Source organism: Bufo gargarizans, chromosome 6 (assembly GCF_014858855.1).
Source record: "Bufo gargarizans isolate SCDJY-AF-19 chromosome 6, ASM1485885v1, whole genome shotgun sequence".
Taxonomy (NCBI): domain Eukaryota; kingdom Metazoa; phylum Chordata; class Amphibia; order Anura; family Bufonidae; genus Bufo; species Bufo gargarizans.
The window spans coordinates 190,582,297-190,599,129 of record NC_058085.1 but is presented as its reverse complement, the minus strand read 5'-3'; the positions used below and the strand labels follow the sequence as shown (position 1 = coordinate 190,599,129).

Below are 16,833 nucleotides of genomic sequence, written 5' to 3'. Positions count from 1 at the left end.
GCTAATCTCTTATCAAACTGATAAGACCCTAAGGGGTCATCAAATGAATAATATGTCCATCTGGTTGTTGTCTGAGTTTAGGACAATGGGTTAATTCACATGAATAACATCCTGCTTGGACCATTGGTCTGTGCCGAGAAGATCTCAGCGCAGACCTTCAGGCTCTAATTTTCCTGCAAGGCTTGCAAGAAAAATGTGCCTCACACTGACACTATCTATGTGCCGTCCTTTTAAAAACCCTTCCCTGTTCAGCGTCCAGAACACTGACAATCCTCCTGTCATGTCTGAATAAGCCCTTACACTACTGATAGCCGGTGCAACATGTTGAGAAAAAGGACGAGATGTGCTTTACGACTACTTACATAGACCGAATCAGAGAAATGATGACACGTGAAATAAAGTTGGTTGACCTACAGTATATTTTGCACTATTTATTTAAGGAGGAGTTAATATTCAGTTTTTTTTTAGATCCTGCTATAAAATGCGTAATATCTTGCCCTTTTGTGGATCTCATAACTTTCTATGTATATTTGTCTTTATGAAAAGTGAGTTGGTGGAATCTACTGATGTCTTTGAGGGGACCTGTGGACATCCACACATTTACTGCATGCAAAATGTTATATTACACATTGCCCATTAAAAGGAATGGGTGACCATGTAACGGATGGTTACACTGAGTTTGCTAAAGCAGGTGTGTTTTTTATTTATTTTTTTCCATAAGTTTCCACTCCGAGGCCAGCCGGTCCGCAATATACGGGCATTGACCACAAGATCCAGAGCGGAGGCACAGAGTGCTTCCGTGGGATTTTGGTCCATACCTCCGCACTGGAAAAAAAAAAGAAAAAAAGGGCCCAAGTGAATGGGCCCGCATCCGCAAACGGTGGGCACATGGCCGATGCCGTTCATTGCGGACAACTATTTGCAGTCCACAGCACGGGCCGCACACGTTCGTGCGCATGAGCCCTTATAAAGGTATTGGAAGGTCCAGATATGTTCATATAAGCTAAGACCGCATATGTTGATGAGACCACCCCTTTAAAAAAATTAAAAATTCTGTCCTTGGTTTTTTCAATTTCTTGGAATAAGTTAGCGGTTTTATAAATATAGATAAGCAAAAGAAACATATCTACATTTTATTAGGGAATGTACATATATGGTGAAAATCTCTGCTTTTCATAGCAAATCTACACATGCAATCCCACTAGAACTAGATCATAAGTTTGCTAGAGAATTGAAAACTGTTTCCATATATTGTACTAGTTAAGAGCTCCTTTGCATTCCTTTTTCTCCTAGAATTCGAGAGGAGCATGTATGGCCTATAAGTCTCATTATGCTGATTAAGTTGCTCTCTCCCTAAGGAGAGAGAGTACCCACTAACCCTGACAGGCCTCTCACCAGCAAGCCAGTACACTCTGCTCTGCACTGCAAAGTGTAAAATAAAAAATAAAACAATAAAGTGTTTAAAAAATAAAATAAAAGGTTAAGGATAACTGTTTAGCTATGTATACTGCTGTGAGTGGCGGGGCCTGATGTATTGAGGGACACTGTTATGGGGGGGATCTGTGGATGACACATATAGCATAAGATGCTATATAGTGTCATCCACAGATCCCCCCCATAGCATGGTCATCCACAGATCCCCCTCCCCATAACAGTGCCACCCCATTCCCCATAACAGTGCCATCCATAGATCCCCCATAACAGTGTAATCCACAGACCCCCCCCATAACAGTGCCATCCACAGATACCCCCATAACAGTGCCATGATTGCCATCCACAGATGCCCCATAGCAGTGCCACGATTGCCATCCACAGATCCCCCATAACATAACAGTGCCATCTAAAGATGCCCCCATAACAGTGCTATCAACAGATGCCCCCCTTAGCATTGCCATCTACAGATGCCCCCCTTAGCATTGCCATCTACAGATGCCCCCATAACAGTGCCTTCCATCCACAGATGCCCCCATAACAGTGCCATCCACAGATCCCCCCCCCCCCCCCCCCCAATAACTCAGCCAGGTAATCAGAATAATAGCAGTAGGGAGGAGTACGAGTCTTGGAGATTGAATGTGCAATAAATTATAAGCTGTACATCCACACCGTCGGAACGTCTCTTCTCTGCAACAGGTAACATAGCGTGTAAGAAGAGAGCTAGCCTAAGGCCTAACCATGTGGACATGTTGTCTTTTTTACATTGTAATGCAAAATTTGTATAATTATGTAAGTCCTAAAATTGTTTTAATATGGCCTTTGAACATACTTATTAAACATATTACATACATATTAAAATAATATAAACCCCCTTTTTTTGTCATTTTGGTGTTTTTTCCCAATTAATCAATGAAATTATCGACAACTAATCAATTATTCAAATAATCGTTAGCTGCAGCCCTACACATGATCCACCCCGTCCGATAAACGCCATAAAAACAAAATAAAAACTGTAAAAAAAAAAGCAATTTTTGTCACCTTACATCACAACGTGCAACTCCAAGTCATCAAAAAGGCGTATGTCCCACAAAATGGTACCAATAAAACCGTCACCTCATCCCAAAAATCGCTCAAAAAGTAAAAAATACTATAGCTCTCAGAACATGGAGACCTTAAAACATTATTTTTTTGTTTCAAAAATGCTATTATTGTGTTAAAGGTAACCCGTCATGTGGATATTTGATTATAATCTAGCTAATTATATACAATCATTAACTACTAAAAAGTGCCTTAGATGTATTCACTTACTGGTGTGACAGATGGTTACCTCATAATATACACACAAAGATGCCACATGCTAATGAGCTGACTTGTCCAGTGTGATGTCATTGAGTCCAGCGTTTATTTAATTCAGAGATATAGCCACTCCCCTGCCCACCTGCTTCTGATTCATATGGAAAAAAAACTGTCAATCTGCAGCCGGTAGGCGGGGAGAGTCAGGAGCTCATAAATATTCATGACTCATCATTATCAGCTGGAGCTTTTCAATACAAGATGTTGGCAGATTGACGGGGTCAATTAAAGAAAGTGACCCAGCATTTTGCTAAGAGAATCAGTCACTTATTTATGTTGCCCTTAGTTAGGACACCATAGAACTGGTGACCGGTTCCCTTTAAAGTGAAATTAAAAAAATATATATACATATTAGGTATCGCCGCATCCGTACCAGCTCTAAAAAAAATATCACATGACCTAAACCCTCAGGTGATCACCGTAAAAAAAATAAAAAAATAAAAAAAATTGGGCAAAAAACCCCCATTTTTTTGGTCACCTTACATCACAAAAATTGTAACACCAAGCGATCAAAAAGGCATATGCCCCCCAAAATAGTACCAATCAAACAATCACCTCATCCCGCAAAAAATGAGACCTTACCTGCAAAATATGAGCCCCTGCACCAGATGATCGGCATAAAAATGGCGTTCAGAAAATGGATACACAGAAACATTTTTTTTTTCAAAAATGCTTTATGTAAAGAAACATAGAATGTGTCGGCAGATAAGAACCATTTGGCCCATCTAGTCTGCCCAATATATCTGAATCCTATGAATAGTCCCTGGCCCTATCTTATATGAAGGATAGCCTTATGCCTATCCCATGCATGCTTAAACTCCTTCACTGTATTTGCAGCTACCACTTCTGCAGGAAGGCTATTCCATGCATCCACTACTCTCAGTAAAGTAATACTTCCTTATATTACTTTTAAAACTTTGCCCCTCTAATTTAAAACTGTGTCCTCTTGTGGTAGTTTTTCTTCTTTTAAATATGCTCTCCTCCTTTACCGAGTTGATTCCCTTTATGTATTTAAAAGTTTCTATCATATCCCCTCTGTCTCTTCTTTCTTCCAAGCTATACATATTAAGGTCCTTTAACCTTTCCTGGTAAGTTTTATCCTGCAATCCATGTACTAGTTTAGTAGCTCTTCTCTGAACTCTCTCTAGAGTATCTATATCCTTCTGGAGATATGGCCTCCAGTACTGCGCACAATACTCCAAATGAGGTCTCACCAGTGTTCTGTACAGCGGCATAAGCACTTCACTCTTTCTACTGCTTGTACCTCTCCCTATACATCCAAGCATTCTGCTGGCATTTCGTGCTGCTCTATTACATTGTCTTCCCACCTTTAAGTCTTCTGAAATAATTACTCCTAAATCCCTTTCCTCAGATACTGAGGTCAGGACTGTGTCAAATATTCTATATTCTGCCCTTGGGTTTTTACGCCCCAGGTGCATTATCTTGCACTTATCCACATTAAATTTCAGTTGCCAGAGTTCTGACCATTCTTCTAGTTTTCCTAAATCCTTTTCCATTTGGCGTTTCCCTCCAGGAACATCAACCCTGTTACATATCTTTGTGTCATCGGCAAAAAGACAAACCTTACCATCGAGGCCTTTTGCAATATCACTTATGAAGATATTAAACAAAATTGGTCCCAGTACAGATCCCTGTGGAACCCCACTGGTAACATGACCTTGTTTTGAATGTTCTCCATTGACTACAACCCTCTGTTGTCTGTCACTCAGCCACTGCCTAATCCACTCAACAATATGGGAGTCCATGCTCAATGACTGCAGTTTATTGATAAGTCTTCTATGAGGGACAGTGTCAAAAGCCTTACTAAAATCTAGATATGCGATGTCTACTGCACCTCCACCGTCTATTATTTTAGTCACCCAGTCAAAAAAAATCTATAAGATTTGTTTGACATGATCTCCCTGAAGTAAACCCATGTTTTTCATCTTGCAATCCATGGGATTTTAGATGTTCCACAATCCTATCCTTTAATAGGGTTTCCATTAATTTGCCTACTATTGATGTCAGACTCACTGGTCTATAGTTGCTCGATTCCTCCCTACTACCTTTCTTGTGAATGGGCACGACATTTGCCAATTTCCAATCTTCCGGGACAACTCCTGTTACTAATGATTGGTTAAATAAATCTGTTAACAGTTTTGCCAGCTAACCACTAAGCTCTTTTAATAATTTTGGGTGTATCTCATCAGGCCCCTTTTGACTTATTTGTCTTCACTTTAGACAGCAAACTTAGAACATCTTCCTCTGTAAAGACACATGCATCAAACGATTTATTAGTCATCCTTTCTAGTGGAGGTCCTTCTCCTTCTTTTTCTTTTGTAAAAACTGAACAGAAGTATTCATTAAGGCAGTCGGCTAGCCCTTTATTCTCTTCTACATACCTCCCGTCCTTTGTTTTTTATTTAGTTATTCCTTGTTTTAATTTCCTTTTTTCATTTATATATCTGAAGAATGTCTTATCCCCTTTTTTCATAGACTGAGCTAGTTTTTCTTCTGCCTGCGCTTTAGAAGTTCTTATAACTTGCTTGGCCTCTTTCTGCCTAATCTTGTAGATTTCCTTATCTTCATTGCTCTGGGTTTTTTTATAATTACAAAATGCTAGCTTTTTATTTTTAATGATTTGGGCCACTTCTGTTGAGTACCACAGTGGTCTCTTCCTTTTTTTGCTTTTATTGACAAGTCTAATGCAATTTTCTGTTGCCTTCAATAATGCACCTTTTAAGTAGTCCCATTTCTCCTGGACTCCATGTAATCCGTTCCAGTCTGATAAGGACTCATTTATGACTAATTTCATTTTTGAAAAGTCTGTTTTTCTAAAATCTAAAACTTTTGTTTTTGTGTGGTGGGACTCTTTCACAGTTCTTATATTAAACCACACTGACTGGTGATCACTAGATCCCAAGGTTTCGCCTACAATGACATCATATACCGAATCCCCATTTGTGAATACCAAATCCATGCGTAAACAAACAAAGAAAGTAGACATATTTGACATTCTTGCGTCCGTAATTTATTTTTAACCAAAAGGTGTGCTTTTGGTGGGTTTTGAACTAATGGTGATCTGTGGATGACACTGTTATGGAGGGGATCTGTGGATGACACTGTTATGGAGGGGATCTGTGGATGACACTATTTAGCATCTTATGCTATATAGTGTCATCCACAGATCCCCCCCCATAAGTGTCCCCCAATACATCGGGCCCTGCCGCTCACAGCAGTATACATATCTAAACAGGTATCCTTAACCTCGAGTTACTTTAACTTTAAAGCAGCACTATCCTGTTTACTACCTTGCAATCGAGCTCCGTTAACAGTCAGAGCGGGCGGCGGCATAACGTCATTCACTCAGGTCACGCGCCTGCTCCGCCTGCTTCATTCATAAAGTGGGAGGAGCAGGCGCGTGACGTGAGTGAGTGACGTTACGCTGCCGCCCACTCTGCCTGTTACCGGAGCTTGATTGTAAGGTAGTAAACAGGATAGCGCTGTTTTAACGTTAAAGTTTCTGTTTAGATATGTATACTGCTGTGAGCAGCGGGGCCCGGTGTAAGAGTACAGTGACTGCACTGGTCCCCGCCGCGAGTTGTCGGCCTCCAGCCCCTCCTCCCTCCCACTGATACATCGCTGCGCTGTGCACTATCGCAGCCGGTGATGTATCAGCGTTAGCGATGTAAAAATGGCAGCATTCGCCCCATAAGACGGGGTGGGGAAAAGTGCGTCTTATGAGGCGAAAAATAAGGTACTTGGTCTATCTGATATAGCCTGTCAGATGAATGTTGTAAAAAATAAAAAACCGTGCAATTTTTTGGGTTACCCTGTCTCACAATTTTTTTAATATAGAGCAATTAAAAATTATATGTACCCCAAAATAGTACCAATAAAACTGGCACCTTATCCCCTAGTTTCCTAAATGGGGTCACTTTTTGGGAGTTTCTACTGTAATGGTGCATCAGGGGGGCTTCAAATGGGACATGACTTCCAAAAACCAGTTCAGGTAAATCTGCCTTCCAAAAACCATATATGTGGGGTGTTTCTGTAAACCGCAGAATCGGGGAAATAAATATTTTTGTTTGGCTGTTAACCCTTGATGTGTTAAAGAAAAAAAATGTATTAAAATGTAAAATCTGCCAAAAAAGTGAAATTTAGAAATGTCATCTCCATTTTCCTTTAATTCTTGTATACGGCACACATATTAGGACATCGTCAGACATCATCCACAACTCCATCCTCCGTCAGGCAAAACTCCGTCCTCCCTCAGACTTTAGACAAAACTCCGTCCTCCCTCATCCAAAACTCCGTCCTCCCTCATCCAAAACTCCGTCCTCCCTAACTCAAAATACGCCCTACTACACACACTCTTCACCTGACGGAGCTGCTAGATGCTGGAGAGGCAAAGGACCTGTGATGACGTCATGACCATGTGACCAGTCATGTGTGTGGGAGGGGTCAGATGTGCACAGCAGCTGGTAGAGTGTACAGAGCTGTGTACTAGAGATGTGTGTGTAACCTGCATGTAGCAGAGCTGTGTACTGTGTAGCAGAGCTGTATGTGTAACCTGCATGTAGCAGAGCTGTGTACTGTGTAGCAGAGCTGTATGTGTAACCTGCATGTAGCAGAGCTGTGTACTGTGTAGCAGAGCTGTATGTGCAACCTGCATGTAGCAGAGCTGTGTACTGTGTAGCAGAGATGTATGTGCAACCTGCAGGTAGCAGTGCTGTGTACTGTGTAGCAGAGATGTGTACTGTGTTACAGAGATGTGTGTGTAACCTGCATGTAGCAGAGCTGTGTATATAGAGCAGTGTGTGTAACCGCATGTAGCAGTGCTGTGTACTGTGTTAGAGATGTGTGTGAAACCTGGGAACTATAAAAAAAAGTGTAAAAAAAAAAAAAAAAACATAAAAATTCAGATCACCCCCTTTTCCCAAAATGAAAATAAAAGGACTAAAAAAAATACACATCATGGGTGTCGCAATGTGTAAAAAAAAAAAAACATTGTATAAAAATATATTCCCCATACGGCAAACAGCAAGACCAAAAGTCCAAATGTCCGATTCGCCGTTTTTGGTGGCTTCATTTGCTACAAAAATTTAAATAAAAAGTGATCAAAAAGTCTTAAAGGGACTCTGTCACCACTTTCTAACCCCCACTTTTAAAACTATAGTTCTGTCCATGGAGCCCCTGTGATTTCAATGGTGTTGTTATATGCGAAATCCGCAGGCTCGTTTTGATAAAAAAACCTTTTATCTAACCTGTCAGTCATGAGGATAAGGTGCCCAGGGCGTTTCTCCTGGTCTGAACATGCCGCCCGCCGCCGTCGCCGTTGGTGCCCAGCTCCTCCTCTGCCTTGAATTAGCGCCGCCTGAATGGGAAGAAATACGCCTCCGGCTCTCCCTCAGTCCCCCCTCCTTCTTTTCTAAGATCCCGCGCGTGCAGCAGCGTTAGCGGGAGGTTGAGCGAAGTGCGCATGCGCACTTCGCTCATTGAGGCTGAATCGAAAAGTCCGCACGGGCGCATCAGGCACAGGCCTGTGCGCACGCGCGAAATTTTAGAAAAGGAGGGGGGACTGAGGGAGAGCCGGAGGCGTATTTCTTCACATTCAGGCGGCGCTGAAAGGATCAGAGGAGGAGCTGGGCACCAACGGCGGCGGCGGAGAGCGGCATGTTCAGACCGGGAGAAACGCCCTGGGCACCTTATCCTCATGACTGACAGGTTAGATAAAAGTTTTTTTTATCAAAACGAGCCTGCGGATTTCGCATATAACAACACCATTGAAATCACAGGGGCTCCATGGACAGAACTATAGTTTTAAAAGTGGGGGTTAGAAAGTGGTGACAGAGTCCCTTTAAACACCACAGAATGGTATCAGTGAAAAGTTCAGATTGCCCCGCAAAAAATGAGCCCCCACCCAGCTCCGTACACATAATTACAAAAAAGTTATAGGGGTCAAAATATGGCGACAAAAAAATAAATCAGATATTTTTTTTATCACTATTAAAACGCAAGAAAAACTATACATATAAGGTATTGACGGATTCGATCTGACCTGTAGAATAAAAGTAACCAGTCAGTTTTATCGCACATCGAATGTCGTAAATAAAAATCCCGTAAAACTGTGGTGGAATTGCTTTTTCTTTTTCAACAGGAAGAATGGGCAGTTTTACCATCTGAGAAAATAAACAGCCTCATCCACAATTACCACAAAAGACTTCAGGCTGTTATTGATGTTAAATGGGGCAATACATGGTATTAATAACTGGGGTGTGTAAACTTCTGATCAGGGTCATTTGGGGAGTTTGTGTGATTTATAAAGAGTAAACACAGTTGTTTGACATAAATGGCTTCAGCCGACCACTAACCATGAGCGAGAGAAAAGTGTCCGCGTTATCATTCATATTCTCTGAACATCATCTTAATGATCATGATAATTTTTCTAAATACATTTTATTACCCAATTCCCACCCTTTTTTAGAAAATAAGTCCCCTCTTACCTGATGTTGTCTTTGGTCTCCCCTGGTTACGGCCACCTCTCCTGTCGAATCCCGCCGGGCCGTGCAATGTCCTGAACGCGCATGCCGCTGCGCATGCGCCATGATGAATTCTTCCTGGCCATTATAGTACAGAGCCGCGAACGCGCACGCCGACTCTGTACTATACAGGCCAGGAATAAGTCACCATGGCACATGCGCGGCGGCGTGCGCGTTCAGGACATTGCGTGGCCCGGCCGGGAGAAAATCTTCAGTCTTCTGTGCAAGCGCGGCCCGTCCGGGAGAAGAATCCAGGAAGTGAACGTCGCGCTCAAGGAAGGTAAGTATGAAAAGGGAAGATGAGAATACCCCTTTAAGAAATCATAAATTCTGCGAGGGTTTGTAAACTTATTAGCATAACTGTAAGTAGCTGTGTGATATAAATCCGTGGAATATGGAAAGTGAAAGAGGATGTGCACCATAAATCCCATCTTTGTAAGGCCTCTTGCACATGGCCGCTGTGTGCCTGTGGTCGTATTGTGGACCACATACGGCGGTTCCGCAATACACAGGGCACCAGCCGTGTGCATCCCGCATCCGTGATGTGGACCCATTCACTTGAACGGAACGGAAACACGGATTGGATCCCCACAGAAGCACTACAGAGTGCTTCCGTGGTGTTTCTGGCCATGCCGCCGCACAGCAAAAAAGTAGAACATGTTCACAGACCCATTCAAGTTGAATGGGTCTGGATCTGTCCCGGCTGCTGCACGCAAATTGCTGTCCCCAATGCACGGAATGGACCAACAACGTTTATATGCAAGAGGCCTAACACTTGTGATCTATTTTTGTGTGAAGCGGCATATATGCATTCATGTTGCATGTATTTATTAATTGGGGCTACCAATTCTGAGTAACTCGGAGTGACAGGAGATTTCCAGAAGCTGATTTATTTTTTTTGTCGACATTTTGACCCCTATAACTTTTTTGTATATATGTGTACGGAGCTTTTTTTTTGCGGGGCAATCTGAACTTTTCATTAATACCATTCTGGGGTGTTTAAGACTTTTTGATCACTCTTTATTTAAATTTTTGTAGCAAATGAAGCCACCAAAAACGGCGAATCGGACATTTGGACTTTTTTTTTCTTTCTGTTTTGCTGTTTGCCGTATGGGGAATATATTTTTATACAATGGGTGTTTTTACCCATTGCGACACCCATGATGTGTATTTTTTTAGTTCTTTTATTTTCATTTTGGGAAAAGAGGGGTGATCTGAATTTTTATGTATATTTTTTTACACTTTTTTATAGTTCCCAGGTTACACACACATCTCTGTAACACAGTACACAGCTCTTCTACATGCAGGTTACACACACATCTCTAGTACACAGCTCTATTTGATGGCTACAGTTCTGTACACTCTACCAGCTGCTGTGCACATCTGACCCCTCCCACACACGTGACTGGTCACATGGTCATGACGTCATCACAGGTCCTTTGCCTCTCCAGCAGCTAGCAGCTCCGTCAGGTGAAGAGTGTGTGTAGTAGGGCGTATTTTGAGTTAGGGAGGACGAAGTTTTGGATGAGGGAGGACTGAGTTTTGGCTGATGTCTGAGGGAGGACGGAGTTTTGGCTGATGTCTGAGGGAGGACGGAGTTTTGGCTGATGTCTGAGGGAGGACGGAGTTTTGGCTGATGTCTGAGGGAGGAGAGAGTTTTGGCTGATGTCTGAGGGAGGAGAGAGTTTTGGATGAGGGAAGACGGAGTTTTGGCTGATGTCTGAGGGAGGACGGCGTTTTGGCTGATGTCTGAGGGAGGCTGGAGTTTTGGCTGAAGTCTGAGTGAGGCCGGAGTTTTGGCTGATGTCTGAGGGAGGACGGAGTTTTGGCGGATGTCTGAGGGAGGACGGAGTTTTGGCGGATGTCTGAGGGAGGACGGAGTTTTGGCGGATGTCTGAGGGAGGACGGAGTTTTGGCGGATGTCTGAGGGAGGACGGAGTTTTGGCGGATGTCTGAGGGAGGACTGAGTTTTGGCGGATGTCTGAGGGAGGACGGAGTTTTGGCTGAGGTCTGAGGGAGGACGGAGTTTTGGATGAGGTCTGATGGAGTTTTGGATGAGGGAGGACGGAGTTTTGTCTAAAGTCTGAGGTAGGAGGGAATTTTGACTGACGGGGGATGAAGTTGTGGATGATGTCTGACGATGTCCTAATATGTATGCCGTACTTGTGGAACACCTAAAGGGTGAACAAAGTTTGTAAAATCAATTTTGAGTAACTTGAGGGGTGTAGTTTTTACAATGGGGTCATTTATGGGGGGTTTCCACTATGTAAGCCCCACAAAGTGATTTCATACCTGAACTGGTCCTTAAAAAGTGGGTTTTGGAAATTTTTCTTAAAATTTTAAGAATTGCTTCTATAATTCTAAGTCTTCTAACATACTAAAAAAATAAACCGACATTTCCAAAATGATGCCAACGTAAAGTAGACATATATTGAATGTTAAGTAATAAATATTTTATGAGGTATCACTTTCTGTTTTAAAATTAGACTAATTGAAATTGAGAAAATTGCAATTTTTTTATTTTTTTTAAAATTTTGGGTACATTTTGGATTATTTTATAAATAAAGGTTAAATATATAGACTCAAATTTACCACTGTCATGAAGTACAATGTGTCACAAGAAAACAATCTCTGAATGGCTTGGATAAGTAAAAGCGTTCCAAAGTTATTACCACATAACGTGACACATGTCATTTGCAAAATTAGGCTCTGTCAGGAAGGGGGAAATGGCCCGGATGTGAAGTGGTTAAAGTGGCCCACGGGAAAAAAAAAACACTAGAACTGGCCCCATGTTTTAGGTGGCTCCAAATCCACAGAAGGCGGGGCAACACAAGTAGGCGGGCCAACCCAAGTCACAAGTAGGCAGGGATATCAGAAGTAGGCAGGGCCAGCAATACCATAGTGATGCACAAGATGCCGCCCCAGCAGAACCAAATACCACAGTGCAGCACAAGATACCGCCCCAGCAAAGCCAAATACCAAAGTGCGGCACAATATACTGCCCCAGCAGAACCAAATACCACAGTGCAGCACAATATACTGCCTCAGCAGAACCAAATACCACAGTGCAGCACGATATACTGCCTCAGCAGAACCAAATACCACAGTGCAGCACAATATACTGCCTCAGCAGAACCAAATACCACAGTGCAGCACAATATACTGCCTCAGCAGAACCAAATAATATGGAGCAGCACAATATACTGCCTCAGCAGAACCAAATACCACAGTGCAGCACAGTATACTGCCTCAGCAGAACCAAATACTACGGGGCAGCACAATTTACTGCCTCAGCAGAACCAAATACCACAGTGCCGCACCATATACTGACTCAGCAGAACCAAATGCCACAGTGCAGCACTATATACTGCCTCAGCAGAACCAAATACTACAGTGCAGCACAAAATACTGTTGTATCACCATAGTGAGGACGGTGATACAGTTTAGTTCAGGAGGACACCTTCGGCTGCTGTTCAGATGCATAAGTATCTGATGCTCGTAGCATTATTAATGCTGAGAGCATCAGATCATTATGCACCTTACCAGTGGATGTGAGAAGGGCTCAGGCGGCACTCGGGGCATCGGCCCACCAGGAAATTTCCCTGTATGTTTGTTGCAGGGTTTCGGTCTATGGCCAGTCCGCCCCTGTTTGTTGCAGACTTTCCGTCTATGGCCAGTCCGCCCCTGTTTGTTGCAGACTTTCCGTCTATGGCAAGTCCGCCCCCGTTTGTTGCAGACTTTCCGTCTATGGCCAGTCCGCCCCTGTTTGTTGCAGACTTTCGGTCTATGGCCAGTCCGCCCCTGTTTGTTGCAGACTTTCCGTCTATGGCCAGTCCGCCCCTGTTTGTTGCAGACTTTCCGTCTATGGCCAGTCCGCCCCTGTTTGTTGCAGACTTTCGGTATGTAGGAAGAGTGAAAATATGTGATCAATCTGATCTAAAGATCATCGGAAAAACGCTGTTTTTGTATAAGCAAAAAGGTAGTTTGTTCACTTTAGCGCCATGATTTAAATTTCTAATGGATCCATGACTGCTGCATTTCTTGAAGGAAAGATCTTACCTTGAAGGTTTCCATTGACTTTAATGGTATCTAACATGGTGCTGGTATTTTTACAGCAAACATAGTGTTACAAATTGTGCTATTTTTGTTGTCAAAGATATAAGGTGACTTGTTGGAAACAACCTCTAGACTCAAGTGTAGAATGATGTAATATTCTGCACATTTATTTTATGACGGTTATTTTAGTAGCGTTCACTTTGGAGTTATGCCGCTGCTTTTATTCTGTTTAATGTAGTTTTACAGGAATAGTTATTAGGGATTCCACACACACTCTGCTCTTTCGCAAAGTATACATTAGCAGGTTGGTCGACAGAATGGCCTGACGTTGACTGTTACGAACCAGTAGACATCATCAGCTAAACCAGGGTTTCTCAACTCCGGTCCTCAGGACCCACCTACCGGTCAGGATTTGAGAATATCCCACAGAATGAATACCTGTGGTAAGTCTTGATGCATGGACACTAATTATATCATCTGCTCTATACTAAGGAAATCCTGAAAATATGACTAGTAGGTGGGTCCCGAGGACCGGAGTTGAGAAACCCTGAGCTAAACCAAGTCTACAAACTCCACTGCACAGACGTCTTTACAGATTGACCAATCCTTATGTGCATTTAAAATGCCTATAAATGGCCCCAACCAATAACATTTGGGGCCACAAGTATACAAGGCTACATTCCCACAACAGTGAAAAAAGATGGCCATAAAAAATGGATACACTGTCAGTTTTTCATGGCCATTTCGCATCAGTGCGTGCATCCATCTTCTGCCAATTTGTCTATTTTTAACTGCTGTTTTGCATCAGTGGTCATTAAAACCAAATGAATTTCATTATTTATTTATTTATTTTTTAATTCCAACAACTGCAGCGCACTCAGTATATATAGTGCCCCACAGTGTAGATGATGGACCCCTTTGTGCCCCCAGTATTATAAATGCCCTCTTTAGCCATCCACTTTCAATGGCTGTTAAAAATAAACGGCCATGTCAATAACTCCAGTAATTCTGAAAAAGGCAATGTGACGGCTGTTTTTTCACTGTTGTGTGGGTGAGGCCTAAAAGTTTTCGCAAACACCGAGGCCATCTCTTGCCTAACATGTCTATAATATGGCATGTTTGAGCTGACACCAAGAAGCCTGTTGTACTTCCCCATCATTCTGAGGATTCTTTGTTATTCCCTTCCTTGTATTATTTCTCAGGGCTATGAACTGTCTCGCTCTCAGAAGTCAGTGTGAGTGATTGATGCCTGTGTTTTGGGTGTAAGATATTGCATCTGTCATAAAGAGGTGGATGATCGGTAGCGGCTGAATGGTATTGTGCATAATAAACCTCTGGATTAATGAACTCCATCTGCTTACAACGCTTCACGAAGCTTTGTTGTCTTTCATCCTCCTCTGTTGTTTTTTTTCCTTTTTAAGGAGTTGATGTATGATTTTCGCCTTTTCCTTAGATTGGCAAGTCATGTTACAGATCTAGAACATGACATTTTTTCTTTTATTGAATTGGATAAAAAGGTCATTATTTGCTTTTATGTCTCCTTTGTTATACATCGTATTCATACTTTTTGCCCTATAAGGGGTTTTTAACCCTAACCAAACACTAATTGAAAAACACCTTATTTTATGTATCGTTTATTGTATCTGGAACCTTTTAGATATTGTTACCAGGGTCCTTTTTTCATCATTTCCCGTGAAATTGAATATGTGCAATGTCAATTGTGCTTATTATCTTCATCATTTTAAATACAGAAGCTGTGAGCAAAGTCATCCAAGTATTGATCGTCTTGTGCTGGCTTTTGAGAGGACAGTAATTCATAGTGTAGTTAAACTGTCAAATTCAGTCAGTTTCCATTAAGCATTTGACCTTATGCTTTTCCTTTTTTTTTTTTTTTTTTTTTTTTTTTTATATATATTTAAAGCTCCAGAAAACCTTTCTGTACTCTTGAAATTCAACATTCTCTTTGTAGTCCTGTATGTTGAAATATCCATTAGTATTCTAGGCAGGAGCTCTACGGGGTTAGGCATTTTTCAGTAGCATCTTCTACACCAACATGTCAAAGGTAAGTCTGTTCAGTCAAATGAAGAACATCTACGTAGGCAGAAGTTTCAGTAATCTCCCAATCCGCCAGAAATTTACCTTGAAATTAAACATTTGACATATTTTTGCCAAAATGAACCCCCTACTGTGAAGTCTTGTGTGTTTCACGTTTATAATCACTTATAACAAGCATGTCTTTTATAAGCATTTTCCCAGTTCACTTACAATTAATAAACCAGATTTGCATGGCTTATTCTAGAGCTTCAGACATACTATATTTTATTCACATTGTCATTCGTCGCTACTTTTGTATGTTTACTGTCCTCTTTGCTTTTTGTCTTTATTGAAAAAAATAAAAAATCTTAGGTTTTTATGGCTTGCACGAGGGTGACCTAGATAAGGTTTTCCGTCTTCCAACCACCACTTACATTGGAGGTAATGAAGCCTCCCTTTCTTTGAGAGAAATCATTAGAAGACTGGAGGTAAGTAATGTTTTGTGTGCCGCTTCAGCCTTAACAGTGTTAAATTGAATTTAAAGGGGTATTTAAAGCTATACCATGTCCATTGGATCCCATGTATGAATAGAGCAGCGGTAAAGCATGCCAGCTGCCACTCCATTCTTCTCTAGACTGCTTGAGATCACGAATACAGCGCTCAACCATCTCTAGCAGTGCCATACAGTTTACTTTCACACTGGCGCTTTGGCTTTCCGTTTGTGAGATCCGTTCAGGGCTCTCACAAGCGGTTTTGCCCTAATGCATTCTGAATGGAAAAGGATACACTCAGAATGCATCAGTTTACCTCCATTCCGTCTCCATTCCGCTTTGGAGGCGGACACCAAAACGCTGCTTGCAGCGTTTTGGTGTCCGTCTGACGAAACTGAACCAAACGGATCCGTCCTGGCACACAATGTAAGTCAATGGGGACGGATCCGTTTTAACTGACACAATCTGGCACGATAGAAAACGGATTCGTCCTCCATTGACTTTCAATGGTGTTCAAGACGGATCCGTCTTGGCTATGTTAAAGATAATACAAACGGATCCATTCTGAACGGATGCAGGTGGTTGTATTAGGCTACTTTCACACTAGCGTTCGGGTTTCCGTTCGTGAGCTCCGTTTGAAGGAGCTCACGAGCGGACCCGAACGCAGCCGTCCAGCCCTGATGCAGTCTGAATGGAGGCGGATCCGCTCAGACTGCATCAGTCTGGCGGCGTTCAGCCTCCGCTCCGCTCGCCTCCGCACGGACAGGCGGACAGCTGAACGCTGCTTGCAGCGTTCGGGTGTCCGCCTGGCCGTTCGGAGGCGTGCGGATCCGTGCGGATCCGTCCAGACTTTCAATGTAAGTCAATGGGGACGGATCCGTTTGAAGATGCCACAATGTGGCTCAATCTTCAAGCGGATCCGT

General features: G+C 42.4%; 1 protein-coding gene across 6 annotated transcripts in view; it reads left to right on the top strand.

Annotated features, from left to right (window-relative positions):
• The window catches only part of OGDHL (oxoglutarate dehydrogenase L), a 235,419-nt gene that overhangs the window by 158,061 nt on the left and 60,525 nt on the right, over nucleotides 1–16,833 (top strand). For all 6 annotated transcript variants that reach the window (XR_006390389.1, XM_044297687.1, XM_044297685.1 and 3 more), the window contains exon 5: nucleotides 15,792–15,907. Coding sequence is in view for 5 of the 6 variants with exons in the window: in XM_044297687.1 (XP_044153622.1) it covers nucleotides 15,792–15,907 (116 nt within the window). In the remaining variant the exon portion in view is untranslated. The remainder of the gene's footprint in view (nucleotides 1–15,791; nucleotides 15,908–16,833) is intronic.